The sequence below is a fragment of the Corvus kubaryi genome, unplaced genomic scaffold (genome assembly GCF_017639235.1).
Source record: "Corvus kubaryi isolate FWS band 111438036 unplaced genomic scaffold, C.kubaryi_AGA036_p1.0 37382, whole genome shotgun sequence".
NCBI lineage: Eukaryota > Metazoa > Chordata > Aves > Passeriformes > Corvidae > Corvus > Corvus kubaryi.
The window spans coordinates 3931072-3948732 of NW_024581124.1; the positions used below are offsets into that span (position 1 = coordinate 3931072).

Consider the following 17661-nt stretch of genomic DNA (forward strand, 5'->3'; position numbering starts at 1 on the left):
GCCGTGGCTGCGGTGACAAGGGGAGGGATGATCTGTGACAGGCCGTGGCACAGGAGCTGGCACACTGTCACAGTAAATAATGGGAGGCCTGGAATCACCAGGCACACAGGCCCCAGGGGAAGAGCATCTTGGTTCATCAAAACAGGCAAAGAAACAGCCCCATTTGGGTCGCACGGTGTCACAGCGGCTCCTGGGAACGCGCTGGTCTTGGTGCAAACCTCAGTGCTGCTCAGAAGTTTTCTGAAACTTGGTGTCTCCAAGCCCTCCACTTCCCTCCTGGCTCGGGCAGAAGGTAGAAAGGACCTGTTTCATCAAGGGAAGTGTTTTGTCAAGGAGCTCGGGGGCTCAGAACAGGGCACATGGTGAAACACCAAGCCCTGAGAGGAGGAAAGAGCCCCAAGCTCTGGGTGCCTCTGTGCCTGTATTCAGCTATTTGGGGCTGCAGGAGCAGGGAGTGACCCCAGATAAAGAGCTGAGCCCTTCCACAGGCTGGTAAGAGCCTCTATTGACCCAGCTCCTCAGCTGCAGGATACGGCACAAATTAAATATGGTTCAGTAGCTGCGTTTAATTCCACTCCTCTGTTCTGCTGTTATTAACAGGGATGGGCAGGGAGGCACAGAGCTGCATCCCCCCACCAGCACCCCAGCCCCGCTTCCTTCGGCCACGGACACAGAAATCCCCTGGGATGGCTGTGGGAGCAGCAAACAGCGAGTCCTGGGGGCTGGAGGGGTCACCCTGGCTGGTGGGGTCCCCCCTGACCTCGCTACCTTCCGCATGGCACTGAGAATGCGGAGAGGAAAGGGACCATCCCAGGTGATGCTGCCGAGCTGGGGCTCCACCTGCCTCCTCCCAGGACATCCCTGGACACCCCCACTTTGTGGCACCCACGCTGGTGGCCTTGGGAAGGGGACCTGCAAGGCACTGAGGTGACACTGGGGACTGTGGGTGACCCTGGGGTCCCCCACCCACAGGCCACCCAAGGGGCAATTTGAATGTGAGCCAGAAAATGGAGCTGACACTGCTCAACCCCACACGCCACCCCACATCCCAGCTGTCCCAAATCTCACCCACGGAGACACCTCATGTTTTTCTTTATACCCTACAATTGTCTCAGGGAAAGGAATCATTTTGCCAATATAATTCAATTTCAGATGGAAAAATACTGTCTGCAGAACACAAACTGACAAGGCCCATCCCAGCACCAGGCCCCTGGCACGCAGGGAGCTGCTGGACACCTCTGACACATGTTGTTTCTATCTAAATGTAAATCCAAGAAGCATTTCTCTTTTCAAACAGTCCCTGGGCTGAGAACTGACACCCTCACACTGGGCAGAGCTGGCTTTTTGTTTCCTCTGAGCAGAAAAAGGGGAGAAATAAAGGGGAAAATAGATCAGTTGAGAAAACACGTATTATTGGGCAAACTGCACCACGGCTGGACCTGAAGGGCTGAAAGGAGCATCCTCTGCTATTAAATCCCTCCTGGCACCAGCATCTCTGGCTGCTTCCACCAAACCAGTCAGACATGCACAGCAGGACCAGCCTGACCAGTGCAAAACCCCTGGCTGATGTATATTTTATCATCAATAAATAAAATATACGTTCTGCCTGCTACTGAGTACATTTCCAAACCGGATTCTCCCATTCATGCTGGGGGAAAGATCACCCCAGAGTACAGGACTGGCTCTGCTGGTGGGTCAGAAACCACAGTTCTAGAAGGTTGAGGTTGATTCTGGCTGACAGGGAGGCTGGATTAAAGGTTTCCCCAATTCAAGGGGGCAGGAGCTCACTCAGTGATGGCTGGCACTCAGCAAACCCACGGCGAGCTGCTCTCAGCTGGACTCCTGCCCTCGCCCAGGGGCTCCCAGGGAGGAGATTCTGCACATCCCTCATGGAAGGCAATTTCTAAACCTTCTTTTTCTTAAGAGGTTTGTTTCTTTTTTTTACCCCCAACTGATTTCGTCTCAGAATTACTGGAAGAGAAGCTAAAAGGAGATAAACAAAATCAGCAGTGAAATGATCCGTGGCACTCCAAGGGATGCCCAGGCCGGCGCCTCGGAGCATCGAGCACCACGTCCTTATCACCACCTCGTCCTTATCACCACCTCGTATTTTTGTTTGCGGTTCTGCTGTGACAACACCACCTTTGCTCGCTCCCATCCACCTCGAGCGAAGTGCAATCTAATTAGTGCAATTTGGATCACTTTTCTTCGGATAACTTAGCACGCACCTGCACAATTCATCCATCATTGTTATTTTTAATTAAGCCGTTAACTCGCGGGTTTTCCAGAAAGTTTGAAGTGACAAAATTCGCTCAGCCGAAGGCTGGGAGTGAGATGGGGCGAGCACCGTGTAATTGGTGTGTGAGCAGCCACCGGTGCTGATGGATTCCTGAGGAATTTACTCCTTTAATGGCAAAGCAGGATCACAACAGCCCTAATTAGCGCGTACACAGCCGAGCTTTCACTCCTGGCTCCTCCATCATCCACCCTCACCTCTAAGGACCGGCTGCCTTTGATGATAATTGTCGTTACACTTCCTCAAAGACATTCGCTCTTTAAGGGAAGAGCAGCTGGAAAGACCCAGGAGCAGGCGGGGATGGGGACAAGAGACATCAGAGGGTTTGCTGGGACCCTGCTGGGAGCTGAGCGTTCGCCTGGGTGGGAGCGTGGCATTCCCGGCTGGAGGCACAAACAGCTCCCACTTCGCTTCTCGAGTTCACTGGAAGCGCCAAAAAACCAAAAGAAGCTTTAAAGTTTGCAAAAATGAGCAAAAAGCCCTAATCCTGGAGTTCGGGCTGTGTTGTGTTCCACAACGTGGCCATAGCGGGGCCGGGGCACAAAGATCTGCCAGCAAAAGAACCAGGGGAAAAAAAGGGTTATTTACTCTGAGGCTCTCACAAAAAAAAACAAAAAAAAAAAACAAAAAACAACTTGTGAAGAGTGTCTTCACACCTGTACTTCAGTTTTCTGTAAAATTAGTTAATTATTATGCTGATGAATTTTCACAGCTTCGTTAAAGAAACCTGATTCGAGGATAGCACCCGCCAGCCCTCGTGGTGTGCTCAGGGGGGTCAGTGGAGCTCTGCTGGGTACAGAGGGGCAGGAGGAGACCCAGCAAGTCCCTGGCTTGTGCCTCGGCCAGCCAGGGCTTCGTCCCAGCTGGATCAGCCTCTGTTTTTCCCTTGGCATTCCATCAAGAAGGCACCTAGCTCTCCGGAAGAAGAAACCTGAGGGGCTCCTGCCCATGGCTGGACCCCATTCCAGAGTTTTCATCCCAGAACCCTCATCCAGATGCTTGATTTCTGCCATGAAATCCAAGCTGTACAGGCAGCTCAGTCAGCAGCAGCACAGCCAGCACCATCCTTCCCTCCGAAATCCTGGATGCTGCCATGTCCCAGACACAATGACACCCTCTCATCGTCCCACATCCCTGCTCCACGCCTGCTGCCAGCCCTTCTCCATCCTTCCCAGACCCTGTTCCATCCTTCCCTGCACTGCAGCCTCACCAGGGGACACGTGTAGGGGACAAGCACTAGCCTAAGTGCACACACGATGAACACAGAGAGCACGGCTTGGGTTTAAGCCCAGCAGGATTAACTCCAGGCTGGAAATCCATCCCTCACTCCTCACCATGACTCAGTGTCTGCTGTGGTCTGAGGACACCAGCGGGACTGGGGATGGCTTGTCAAGCTCTGGGTGACAGCACAGCAGCTGAGCAATGAGGAGCTGCTGCAGGCTGGGATCCAGATTTTGTTGGAAGAGGAGCTCCAGCTCCAGGGAGGAAACCCTCGATGTGCAGCCAGAGCAAAGAGAGACCAGCAGGGCCAAGTCCTACCCCCTGCCATTACCAAACACGCTTGGAAAGTGTTCAAAACCCATCCTTCTTACAAAATTCATAAGGCAGAGCCACCTGCCTGGCAGCCAGCTCTCCAGCTCCCAGCCCTGCTCCTCACTGCACATTCCCTGCTGAACGGCACAATGCTGCCTCCCAACTGCCCTAAACTGGGTGGGAAACGAGGGAGGGATGGAAATAGCTGCCCTGAGCCTGGCTGGGGATGGTGGCATAGGATTTTCCAGTGCATCCACCACTGATAAATACGAGTTGTGAGAACAAAAATACCTTCTATTTTGTATATTGCATCTGTATGCCATACATAACTACATCTACAGGCAGCAGCTGTGAAACAAGACAGGATTTCTAACCCAGTCTGTGCAAGAAATTTGTCCCTCCTTAAACCTCGACAGTGTGTGGCAAGTCCACAACCCCACCACCGTGTATTTAAATAAAAAGTAAAAAAAAAAAACTGTTAGGAGCAGAGCATGACTTAAGTAATGTCAAGTGAATAATTCACGCTGGATTTATAATTGATGGGGGGTTTAGAAGGAGCAGAGCCGTAAGTGGCTTCCTATTAACTATTGATGCTCCCCACCAGGCTCCCGACAAGCTCGGCCGGGCTCCTCGATCACAGCCCTGCCCCATGTTTTATTTAACTGCTCTGAAGAGAACGCACAGTCTGGGGGATGCCTCTGCTCCCAGGAATGTCACAGCAGTCCCTGGCTGTGGCCGTGCCCACGGAGCCAGCTCCCGTGGAGCAATCACCACGGAGAAGCCGGGATGGGGAGGTGTGTCTGGGGGAGCCCACCTGCTCCTTCCTCCAGCAGATGCCAGATAACCCCAAATATTTGAGTGTCTGGATAACCCCACACTCCTCAGTTCTGCCTTACAGATTCAGCTGTTTATGGGGGTTTGTGTCGTATTTGAGGGCGGTGCCCCTAAAATCCCTTTCAGACCTCTTAGCACACTTCACTTGGGAGAGCACAAGAGTGCCAGGAAGTTCCTTCCTTCACCCATCGCTCACATCCCCACATGAAACATTCAAAAAGCTTCTAAAAACCTAGGCACAAACCCAAAAATACAGCAAAAGATCCCACCCCTATTCCAACAGCCAGAGCATCCATGTTCCAAACACTGCCCTTCCAGCAGAGCTGCAACCAACACCCAGCAACCAATCCCTCAATCCCACAGGGAAAGCAGCAGGATCAGGGAGCCTGGCATGCCTGTGGCTCCTCAGCACAGCCTCTCACTCCACCATCCCATGGCTCTGCAGAGCATCAGAGGCTGAGAGATGCAACCTCATTCCATGCCCAGGGGAGCCAGAGCACTCAGGGCTCAGCCTGGCAGAGCAAGGACAAAGCCTGACCATGGCGAAGGCAGAGGATTGGGAATCATTCACACCATTCCCCTTGGGAAGGCTGGCAGCCTCGGGGCAGAATAAATGCTGGAATCTCCTTGATTGCTAAATAAAAGATTATTGATAAAATAACTGCTCCTAATTAGGTCCTGCTGCCAGCAGAACTGCAATATCTTTCAATTACCGCTCGGGAGTGAGGCTTTCCCTTGGATTACTGGAAGAAACAACATGAAAAAGAGACCCTGGGAAAGGGCTGGAAAGTGCAGGTGAATCTATTTTTGCTGCTCTCCAAACCCAGCTGGGGCTCTGCTCGCTCAGAGCGGGTTTAGCTGCTGGTTGGCACCGTCTGAGCTGCAGCCACGGGGGTGGTTTGGCAAAGCTGGGAGCTCCAGGAGGATCTGGTGCTTGGGCTGATTCCTGGCACACCCAGCCCTGAGACCAGCACTCAGGGGCTGCTGCAGCACCGGGGCATTTCCCACCCACCGTGGTTCTGCCTGGCATGAGGAGAACCAGCTTGAGGAGCTGCAGGAATGACCTGAGCAACTTGGAATCATAGGTTCATCTAGGATGGAAACACCTCCAAGATCATCCAGTCCAACCGTTACTCCAGCACTGCCAAGTTCAGCAGCAAACCGTGTCCCCAAGTGCCACATCCACACGTGAACTGCATTTCTGTGAGAGGAGCAGGCAAAGCCACCTCCTTCCCACAAAAAAAACGTGGAGCAGAGGGACTGTCCAGGCTTCCAGCCCAGCCATGGAGAAAGGCAACATGAGGGTCCTCAAGGACAGCTTTGATTCAATGGTTTGGGACGCAAAGCAATTCCCTGCTCCTCCCAGAGGAGCAGCCCAGGACCCAGGGAGTACCTGCACAGGGAACAGCTCCATCCCCAGACCCAGAGCACACAAAGCACCGCACAGAAAATGACTTTTCTGGGGCCCTCAGGCCAACCCAGGGGTTATGAGGGGTCTGCAGCAAAACCCCCCTGACCATGGGACCACCCAAACCCCGGGAGCAGCACCCCCTCACCAGCTCCATGCGCCGGCGGCTGGACTCCAGCTCCCTCTGCACCAGCTCGTCCATGTCAGCCTTCATCTCCTCCATCCTCCTCTGGTAGTACCTGCTGTTCTCCCTCTCCCGTGCCTCCGACTCGGCCGCCTTCTCCAGCTCCTCTCCCATCTGGATGATGCTGTCTCGCAGGCGCAGCACCAGCACCTGGGGTGCGAGGGGAGGGTGAGGTGTTAGAAAGCTCTCTGCGAGCACCAAGCCACTGTTGGCTGTCAGAAACCCCCACGCAGACACAGCAGCAGTGCCACGAACCATCTGGGCTGCCTCAGCCCACACCTGTCCCTCCCAGCCCTTCGCAGGTGCTCCTGTCCCCACAGCCATGCTGGTGGCACTGCCCTGCCTGGTGAGGAGGGGGTACCTCAAAACGCTTCATCTGCACAGCCTGGAAGTCCAGCTGGCTCTCCAGATCCCGGATCCGGGCTTCCTGCCGGCTGACGATGGAGCGCTCGGCCGGGCACTGCTCCAGCTGTGCCACCCTGGCCTGAGCTGCCTGCAGCTGGGAGAGCAGGGGCTGTGTCAGCATCCCCCAGCCCTGACCATGCCAACACCCCCAAACCCCTCTGCTGAACACTTCACATGCACTGGGGGCCTCTCCTGGCCCCTGAGGTGATGGGCACCGTGGCCAAGCGTTGCCCTCACTTCCCAAAGAATTCCCTGCTGTTAAAGCCACACGGCACAGGCCTGACACCAACATGTGGCTTTCAATGGAGAACCTGCTGGCGAGGGGCACGTGTCCGGGGCTCCTTTGCTTTCCTCTTCTCACAGACTCTTTGAGGACAGCAGGCATAAAAATTCACAGTCTTTGTGGAAAGCTGCCTGGGCCAAGCTGTTTCCTCAGCTCTTACAGCAGGATCTCCAAAGGAAACTGCTCTTTTAGTGATCCCGGTACAGCTCAGGTTCAGATTTTGAATTTGACCTAGAACTACGGGAATTTGTCTCCTTTTATCCGGCCTATCTCCAAAGCACCACCCACTCCACCTCGGAGGGAGCGAGTAAGTCCCGCTTCTGATTCCCGGGCAGCTTAGCCACGCTCCAATAAAGCACTTAACTTAATAGGATTACTCATGTGTTTAAAATTAAATCCATCATTCCAGGAGGGCTGGCACAGCCACAGAGGCGAGGGGGTGCAGCCCCTGCTGGTGCCCACCCCAGGGCAGCCCTGGGGTCAGCTGGGGAGGAGGGAGAAGCGAGGCTGTGAATCCCAAGAACTTGGCCAGGAAAAGCTTTCTCCAGCCCAAAGAGCTCCCACTCTTCAGCAGGGGTGCCGCAGGCTGGCAGGAATTAGCTTCTCCTGCAGGAATTCGCTTCCTCTGCAGGAATTACCTTCTCCTGAAGGCTCTGCTTTTCTTTCTTCACATCCTCCACCTGCGTCTGCAGCTCCCGGATCTGAGCGATGTCTGTGGCCGACTGTGGAAACGGAAAGTTGGGAGTGGGAGCAGCGGGATCAGAAGCAAGGGCTCGGAGCAGAGGGCTGGTTCCTGCCTGCACCTCCTGCCACTGAGACGGTGAGCTGCCCCTGGACTGCCCTGCTGGAGCTTAATGCTCCCAGCTCGGTGCAGCTTCCTTAAGTTTTGAAAGAAGTGTTTGTGGATCAGGACAGAAACTGTGTTGTCATCTCTGTCCTCAGGACCCTTCCAGACAGAAGCTCCCGGATCCCTAACACCTCTGCAAGGGGCACCAGACTGGGAATTGTCAGTCTGGCCAGCCTGCCCCTCTCCCATGGGACTTTTGGGGTCCCTCAGCTCCCAGTACAATCCTTTGGGAGAGCCTGACATAGTTTGGGTGTGGCACTGAAAGCCCCAGGGCTGTCTGGCAGCACTTTTTAACCTCTGCATGAGTAAACGGTAAAAGAAAGAGTAAAAAAATGACCCAGAGGGGCAGCTGTAGGATTCCCCAAGTATTGAAACTAAAGGCAAAACACCTCTTGGAAGAAGACTCTCAAGTGCAGGTGAGCGGAGCCGGAGCCGTGAGCCTCCCCCTCCTCATCACAGCATCTGTGTCCTGCGGTCCCCACCCGCTGTGCACCCCCAGGGGCCACCACCTGCTCTGTGCCAGCCTGCAGGGCTTTCTGAGTGCCCTCCCAGGGTTGGAGACACTGCCCCAGCTCCCACCTGGGCGATCAGAGCCTTGTGCTTTTCCATGAGCTCGTTCAGGTCCTCCTGGTCCTCATCGATGCGTTTCAGCAGGTCAGCTCTCTCGTGCTGCAGCTGGAACAGCTGCTCGTCCACCTGCAGGAGGATCCACAGGACCACTGGTTCACGGATCCCACAGGGAACCCACAAAATCCCCTCTGGGATGTGCTGTCAACAGCCTCCAACCCACAGGAGAGGCAGAGCAGGACCACGGGGCGCTGCTCCCGTGCAGGAATTTTACCCACCCATTGAACCACCCGTGGGCTGCTGTTTCCAAACAGTCCGAGTGGGTTTCAGTGAACATCCTTGGAGACTTAGTAAATACGCTCGGACACTTTGTAAATATCCTGCACGGTGTAATTAACACTCCGAGGGGATTTATTAAACGCTCTGGTAGTGGCTGATTCAAGCAAGCAGCTGCCCATTGCTGCCGAACCCCCCGAGGTGGGACTGTGCCCTCCCACCTGCCCTGCCCTGGTCACATCTCCAGCAACCCACCAGGGTCTTGCTTCTGCTGAGGGTCTCCAGCTCCGTGTGCAGGTTCTCCAGCTCCAGGGCCGCTGTCTGCTGAGATCTCTGGGCCTCTGCACACTTTGCTTCGCTCTCTTCCAGCTGGGAAAAGTTGCAGGGGATCATCATTAAAGGAGCAGAAACCACGTGCTGATGGTGCTGTCCCCGTGCCACACAGCCACGTTTATTTCCACTTCCACAGAGCTTTTTCTCCCTGCTAAAGAGCACAGAATCTCGACCTTTTAAACCTGCGCTGCTCCTGGTTTTCAGGGAAAGCAAAGCTTCCTTGGCAGTTCCCAGCACAGACCCCAACGCCACCGACAGTCCTGGTGAGTCCAGCAGCCAGTGCCTCGATGGCACATCCTCCCTCTGCCTCGGTGAGGTAGAGCTGGGATCATTAATTTGCAAAATTATGTGAATTACATGTAATTCCTGATTAGAGCAATTCACGATTCGGGGCTTTGCAAATGGGCTTTTCACGTGGCGTAAATTGCATTTGCAAATACACGTGGAAGATCCCATTTATAAACGCTAATGTGCTCTCGGGTTTCACAGCTCAGCCATTAAGATCACAGCGATCTTCAATGGGTTGCAAACATCTGGAAGCTGCAGCGTCATCCCCAAAACTCCCCCCTTGCCCGGGCGGAGGAGTTGTCGTAGGCTGTACCTGAACATCCAGTTCCTTCTCCTGCTCGCGGGGGTTCCTTTCTTTCCTTTATGGAAAACTAAACCCTTTGCTCACTGCTCATTTCCTGTGCCTGGTCCTGGTTTCCCTGTGGAGTTCCCAGGAGCAACGGGAAAAGCTGCACACCATGGCCAGAGTTTGAGAATTTTAGGCTGTTTCCTTAGGGTTTACTTCCTTTTTTAGCTCTCTCTCTCAAAAAAAAAAAAAAAAAAAAAGGAAAATAAAAAGGAAAAAGAAACGGGGGAATCATGGAATACTACAACTAGAGCAATCCTCAGCTCATTTCCCTCCACCGTTTGAGGAGATTGAGACCTTTCACTAGAGAAAGAAAAACTTTCTTCCATCAGCTGAAAAATAGTCTCTGTGCTTTGCTGGGATGAGTTGAAGATGCCACTCAGGTCAGCTCCTGGTTTTACGGCCGAGGACTTTCTCACCTGTCCAGCTGCATCCACAATCAGCCCTTGGAGCGGCCTCTTCCCTGCCACAATTCCCACCAAACTCCTGATAGTTCAGTCAGATAGAAAAGCACCTCCAGGACCCTTCATTAAACATCAGCTTCCACTTCACTCGGTGTAATGGAATTTTCCCATTTGGGAAGAATAAATTGAAATTCCCCCCAAAAAAATGCATAATGTATGAACTGTGGAACAACATTAGTTTGCTGTGAACACCATCTGTTAAATACCTGCATAAAATGGATGCCTCAGCCTTATTAAGAAACAATGCTGCACTTCCAGCCATATGGATTTTGATTAACGGAAATACAGCATTTTAGCAAAGTTTTTCTTCTCGTGCAAGTCCGTGGGCTGCTGGTAGGATGCACTGGCTTTTGAGAAAGTCGTCATGAATGCCATTAGAAATTGTTTCAGCTTAAAGGACAGAATAATCATGTGGCATTTTAAACACATGCAGAGTCTCCGTGTTGGTGGCACAGCAAAAACTCCACATTCCCAAAATCCAGGCCGCTTGCTTGTCCCCAAATACAAGGCAGCTGAGCACAGGCTGTGGAGTGAGGGAGCCAGGGATGGACTGAATGGCACCACAGGGAGAGAGAGTGACCTCCTGCCTTGCTGTGGGTGCTGGGCTGTGCAGGGAGCAAGAATCCCAGAATGCCAGAGTCATTTATGTTGGGAAAGACCCCCAAGGTCATCGAGTCCCATCTCTGACTGATCACCCCTTATCCATGAGACCAGAGCACTGAGTGCCACGTCCTGCCCTTCCTTGGACACCTCCAGGGATGGGGACTCCAAACCTCCCTGGGCAGCCCCTTCCAAGGCCTGAGCACCCTTTCCAAGAGGAAATTCCTCCTGATGTCCAACCTGACCCTCCCCTGGCACAGCTTGATGCAGTTTCCTCTCATCCTGTCCCTGGGAGCAGAGCCCGACCCCCCCGGCTGCCCCCTCCTGTCAGGGACTTGTGCAGAGCCACAAGGTTCCCCCTGAGCCTCCTTTGCTCCAGGCTGAGCCCCTTTCCCAGCTCCCTCAGCTGCTCTTCCTATGACTTTACTCTAGAGAGTAAAGATTTACTTCCCCAGTTCTGTTCCCCAACTGGGCATCACTCCCCAGAGAGATGGGGCTGGACACCACGGGATGGCCACGGGATGGGCAGAGGAAGCACCTCAGCATCGATGTAGGTCCCTCAGCTCAGCACATGGAAGGGGCCTAAGAGCAGAGTCCTGCCACATTTCCTCCCATCAGGGACTGGGAAAAAGCAGGGACAGTGCAACCTCTCCAGCCCGCAAGTGGGATTTGGGAAATATTGAGGGATTAACCAAGTGCAGCACTACAGCGCTGGGTCAGTAACATTTAAGAGAGAACACGTGAGTGCAAAAAATGGCCATTCCCACTGCCTGTCCTGGCCATGGCCATCTCCTGCCCTGGACATCCAGGTAATGGACACAGGTAAGGCCACGGACACGGGAATGGGCACGGACACAGCGCTGGCTCCAGCAGGCCCAGCTCACCTTCCCCTTCTCCCTCGGCACAGGTGGGAACAGCTGCTGCTCCCAGCTGTTAATTTATGCACAACGACCCTCCCAATTATATCTGGATGTTGCTGGAATCGCTCGTGCCTCCAGATTCATTTGTTTCCAGGGGAAATGTGCAGAACAGATTAATTCCCGAGTGGTTTTAGAGGACCAGCATCGTTTGCTGAGCCCTTGCTTGGCACTGCGGGATACACAGCCCACAAGGGGATGGACAGCTCCGTGGCACCCCTGTCCCGTGGCAGGGCACCCTGCAGGACCCAGAGCTCACCCTGGGGCTCGGGTTGTCCCCAGTGTGGTGGCACAAGCTGGCACAGAGCTGGAGCCGCTGCCCAGGTCACTCAGCACCGCTGAGCCAGGGCTGAGGGCGCTCAAACCACGGCAAATCCCCCAGATCCCTCTCCCGCTTCCAGCATCCCTATGGCAACGCCGCCCCAGCCCGGCCGTATGAGACACACAGAAACGCACCAAACAGAAGGTAATTAACAGGGAAAAAAGGGAAAAACACTCCAACACCGTTGGCTTAATTACAGGGAAGTGCTCCTTACAAGGAGACTCTCGGCGGCGCCCGCCCGGGTGTCAGCGCTCAGTCAAACCGGGAGAGCTGGGAATGTTCCTCGCAGCTCCCCCTCCCTACCTGTTTGCGGAGGTGCTCCAGCTCCTGGCTGCTGGCTCCGGGCTCTGCTGGGGCCGCCAGCAGCAGCTGCACATCGGCCAGGAGGGCGCGGGTCCTCCGCAGGTCCCGCCGCAAACGCTTCTCCACATCGAAGTCACGGTGGCCGATCTGGGGAGGGGACAGGGGGTGTCTGAGCCCTGCTGCCTCCCGAAACCTCCATCAGGCCCTTCTGACCCACCCCAAGGTGTTCCCCACGCAATTTAGGAGTATTTTGGTGATGCTGAGGTTGTGAGGCAAGAAGATGTTGAGTAATAATGAGTAGATATTACCGTTTTCACAGAGAAATCACGGAGTCACTCAGGTTGTAAAAGACCCCCAAGGTCATTGAGTGCAGTATTTGATCACCACCTTGCCAGCTACACCAGAGCACCGAGTGCCACGTCCAGTTGGTTCTTGAACACCTCTGGGGTGTTCCATATTTTTCCCCACCAAAGAGCTGCTCCTCCGAAAACATTTGCCCACCCCTGGTCTCCATCGGCCACACCCTCCCCAGTGACCACCCCTGTGGCCAGAGGGACAGCCTGGCCACACAACTGTGGGGAGCATCTTAAAAAAGCCCACCCTCTACGCTCCCCCCTGGAGAGAGGGAGAGAGCAACCATGGTTACAGGGATAAAGGAATTAGAAAACCACCAAATAAACAGGGACATGGTTTCAGTGCTTGATTTCAGCGTAATTGAAGTATAAGAACATTTTCCATTTAGGTTGTTTTCCACGGCTCTTTTTTCAAACCCCTTCCTTCTCCTCTTTTCTCTTCACTGGCTAATATCAACTGAGTGGATTTGACCTTGTAGCCTGCTTTAGAGCTGGCTGGAATTTGCTGGAACCAGAAATCATTGGCATCTCCCATTTCCTTAATTAGTTTTCTGGGTTGGCTGTTTTCTTCCCATTTTTTAATGAACTCGCCTCTGCAAACCAGAGGGTGTTTGCAGCACCAGCACTGCTGTTCTCCTGCCATCCCGCCAGCTGGATCCTGGACACGGCTCACATCCTTTTCCTGTTGCTCAGGTTCTGTCCACAACCACGGGGGATAAATTTGGCGCCGTGGCTGGAACCAGCTGCCCCCTCCTGCCACTGCAGCCCAGGATTTTTAGGTGACAAAGCCAGGATTTGATTTAATAGCTCCTGCCAAACTGTGGTTGTGTCACGCACTCCCATCTCCCCTTCCCTGACACCAGGACTGCCCTTGGGGGGCTGCAGGCTGCCAGGGCAACACCTGGGGACTGGAGGGACAAGGAGCCTTTCCTCATGAGGCCCCCCCCCAGCTCCTGCTGCCTCCTCATGCATCTCAGCTCTCCTCCACCGAACAAGCAGGACATGTTAGACTGTTGTAATAATCCCCTGCTTTGATACAGCAGTATTTATTGTGACAGTTCTCAAAACATTTTCCAAGCCGGGAGGGTTGTGTTGGATAAACCTCGTCAGACCATTTTGTGTCTACTTGAAATATTCCCCCCATTCCGGTGCTGCAAAGATCCCAGGTTCATCCCGGTCAATGAACACACAGGACTGCCAGGGCTGGGGAAATGGTGAAATCCAGCTCGTGCCAACATGAGGGTGGGCAGGAGGCATCGGGACAGATCCTCTGGGGAGTCCTGGGGTGCAGCACCACCAAGACGGTGACGCTGAGCTGGTGCCACCTTCATCCCTGGGGGAAGGGCCGGGTGGTGACCTCACTCAGCCACCAGAGCTCTGGGATGGCCTCTGGGTGATGCCAAGGGCTGCTCTTGGAGGCTGCGTGCAGCCCCTCACCTGCTGACTGAGCAGGAGCAGAACGCGGTGTGCTTTTCTCCAACTGCTGCCACCGACTCATCAGAGAGGGAAAAAGGATTTGTTCACTAAATGTGCTTGGGATATAATTCCTCTGCTACAAGCAGGCTTGGATAAACTGCTTTTCTAGGCAGTTGGATGCACTCCAGTGCTAGACCTGGCTTGTTTGACTCTGATCAAACACCAGCAAAAAGCAGATGCCTCCCCCTGCTTGGATAATTCTCCTGTACAAAAAGGAACAGTTCCTCTCTGCAGGTCCTTAGTGGGACCACGTGGCTCCTGTGTGATCCCTGCAGTCCCAACACCTCCAGATGCCAGTGCCTGCTGTGGCTGGCTGGCATTTGGGAGAGATGAGGGACAGGAGCACCGTGGGCAGCTGCATGGCTGCTGCTCCGGCTGCACTTGTTTATCCCTGCTCCTGTTTTTAGGGCAGGACATGGCCTAGGAAGGAGCCCCTGGGAGGGCACTGTCCCCTTACCTGCTCACACAAGGTGCCAATGAGCACTTCCAGGTCCTGCTTCTCGTGCAGCACCAGCTGCTTCTGCTCGTGCTCCTGCTCCAGCTGCATCTCCAGCTGCCGGAGCTGTGTGGGAGAAACCCAGCCACGCTCAGTGCCCGGCCACCCCTCAAAGCCCCATGTCCCAGCAGGGCAAAGCCACTGCCATGGTGGGGACGTGGCATTCCCCAGGAGAGGGAGTGCATCGAGGTTTCTGCAGCCAGCACTGGGGACCAGGAATGTCCCCTGTCCCCTAGAGCACCTGCTACCCCTGGCAGTGCCAGTGCGGAAGAGGGGAAGCACTCCAGGGACCTGCAGGACTTTGGGGACTGGATGGGCTATTTGACACACACCCAGACATGCCCAAGGGCTGCCCCTGCAGCTCTGGAATTTGTGTTTGCACCCACCAACCTCATGGCCTTGTGGAAATGGTATTTTCTGCAAATCATCCCCAAGCTCGAAGCCCTGGAGTTGGCACCTTTGGTGGGACACTGGTGTTACTGGGAGCAGTGGGTCCACCTGCTGTTTCACGTGTGGCTCTCACACACTGTCCCCAACAGCCCCTCCAGCATGGCAGGGGCTCACCCCGGACCCAAAGCCTGATCTGCACCCCCAGGCTGTGACCGAGGCTCACGCTGGGATGATGGTGGGGAAGCAGCACCCTGGCACTTCCCTGGGAACATGGACCCCTGGAATGGCTCCGGAGGACATGGGGAGCTTTGGGGAGCAACCAGCATCAACCCCCACTCAGCAAGGACCTACCCTCTTCTGGCAAGACTTCTGCACATCCTCCAGCTCCTCATCCTTGTCCTCCAGCTCCTTCTGGTGGATCTGCTTCATCCGCTCCATCTCCAGCTCCAGCCTCTCGTGAACCTGAAACACCCAGCGATGACGCCCAGCCCCGAGGGGTGAGGAAGGTGTTGGCCTGGGGTCCATGTGCCCAGTAGGGACAGACACCTCTGGCCCCCCAGCCCCACACTACCTGCTCCAGGTGATCGACGGCGGCCGTTTGCCGCTCCAGCTCCTTCCTCTGCTCCGCAGCGCTGCCCTCCAGGTCCCAGAGCTGCTTCTTGAGCGCGGGCACCGTGTCCATGGCCCCGGGAGTGCTGAGCTCCTGCACTCGGCCGGCCAGCACAGCCACCCGCTGGTCCAGCCTGGCCACCTCGGCCTCCTTGTGCTGGGCAGGGCAGTGGTCAGAGCCTGGACACTCACACCCCACCCTTAGAACCCACAGCATTTCCAGTGGCATCATCCCAACCCCCTGGAGCAGCAGCAGGGGTTGGGCAGCCCCCACCCCACACCCAGAGCCCCATCCCCACCTTTCCCTCTTGATCCTGATCTCACCTTCCCACTCCCCTGGGCGTGTCCCCCATGGATTCCCTGCAGCCCCCGCATGGGGGGACACATTCCCTGCAGCTCCCGCTGCCTAGGAGTGCTGGCAGCAGCCCTGGGGGTTCCCCCCCACCCCAGCAGCCGTGCCCCTGCCACCACGGTGGCATTTGATGCAGCCCCATCCCACGGGGCACAAACTGGCAGCTTCCGAAAGGTGGGATTGAGGGTAGGGATGTGAGGAAGAGCACAAGTGACCTCAGTGAAAATGAGGGATGGCCCTGATTAGCTGAATCAGGGGATGGGGATCACTTATACATAGCAACAGCCCTTCTTCTGGAAGGAGAGAGTTATTTAAACACACAGAGCTGTGCTAAAAGAAATTGGAATCAAGTTTCCTGATTGCCTCTGTTCTAATTGCAAAGGTAATGGCTTTGCTCCCAGAGCTGTTCCCAAAACTGGGCACAACGCAGCAAAGTGGGGTCTCCTCTCACCTCCAGGCTCTGCTGAAGTTTGCCCATCTCCCAGCGGATGCTCGTGTTCTCCTGGGACAACTTCTCACGGAGGCTCTTCTCAAAGGCAGATTGCCCCAGGGCCTGGGCTAACTGCAGGTCAAACCTGGAGGGGAACACCCGTCACCTCTCCAAGGCCAGGCTGGGCTGGGCTTGGAGCACTCTGGGTGGAAGGGGGATCTTCCCATCCCCCATAGCAGGGGATGGAACTGGATGAGCTTTAAGATCCCTTCCAACCCAGCCCAGTGTGGGATCAGACCACGTGTCAGTCACACAGCAATGGGATGGAAAAATAACTCCCAGCAGCCGAAAGAGATGAAACCAACCCCACCCTTGCAGCAGCTCCTCACGCACCCCAATCCTCCCCATTCCCTGGCTCCTGCTCCAGCACCCCCAGCCCTCCCCATGCTCCCCCCAGCCTTACTTCTTCTGCCTCTTCTCCAGCTCGTGGCTGCGGCTCTGCTGGTTCTCGGCCAGCACCCGGGCGTCCTCCAGCTCGCAGGCCAGGCGCTGGCACCGCCGCCGCAGCCGCTGCGCCCCGTCCCGCGCCGCCTGGCACGCGGCCTGCGCCTCGCCCAGCTGCGGGAGGGGTGGCAGAGACTGTGGCACGTGGACCCCGGGGGAGGGACAGATGGAGCCCACGGACCCCACAGAAGATGGACACGTGCGCCCCATGGACCCCGCAGCACAGGTATCCCATGGAGGAGGGATCTCATAGACCCCATAGATCTCATGGCACATGCACCCTAAAAAGGAGGGACACATGGACCCATGGACCCCACAGAGGATGGACCCCATGGCACATGCACCCCACAAAGGAGGGACACATGGACCCCACACACCCCGCAGAGGACAGACCCCATAGACTCCATGGCACACACACCCCACAGAAAAGGGACTCTTGGATCCATGGACCCTACACAACCCACAGAGAAGGAACCCCACTGACCCCACAGCGCACAACCCCTGGAAAAGATCCCCACCAGGACTCAGCCTCGCTTCAGTCCCCGGCGTAGGTTCACCCGGAGATTTTTCACTAAATAAGGACAACCTGAGGTGCTGTGACCTCTCCAGCTCCAGGCACCCTCCCGAGAGCCTGCAGCATCCCAGCCCCCCCTGCTGAGTCAGCAGAGCTACCACGGGGCTGTGCCTGATCCCATTTCTCTGCAAAAAGCAGCGTCTGGACTGGAATCCCCATGGATTCCCGTTGTGTTTGGGACAGACATGCAGAGCTCTCCCACGCCAGGGAATGGAGTCGTTAAGGAATGACTTTAAATAAGCAAAATCTTGCGTTAATGAAGCCTGTAATT

At 55.3% G+C, this 17661-nt stretch overlaps 1 protein-coding gene across 1 annotated transcript in view; it reads right to left on the reverse strand.

The window, feature by feature from the left end:
- MYO18B (myosin XVIIIB) overlaps positions 1–17661 on the reverse strand; it is a 53979-nt gene that overhangs the window by 10674 nt on the left and 25644 nt on the right. Inside the window, 11 exon segments of the mRNA XM_042034686.1 lie at positions 6220–6405; positions 6617–6754; positions 7582–7665; positions 8370–8486; positions 8889–9002; positions 12207–12353; positions 14493–14597; positions 15273–15383; positions 15493–15687; positions 16334–16457; positions 16776–16930. Coding sequence (XP_041890620.1) covers positions 6220–6405; positions 6617–6754; positions 7582–7665; positions 8370–8486; positions 8889–9002; positions 12207–12353; positions 14493–14597; positions 15273–15383; positions 15493–15687; positions 16334–16457; positions 16776–16930 — 1476 coding nt within the window.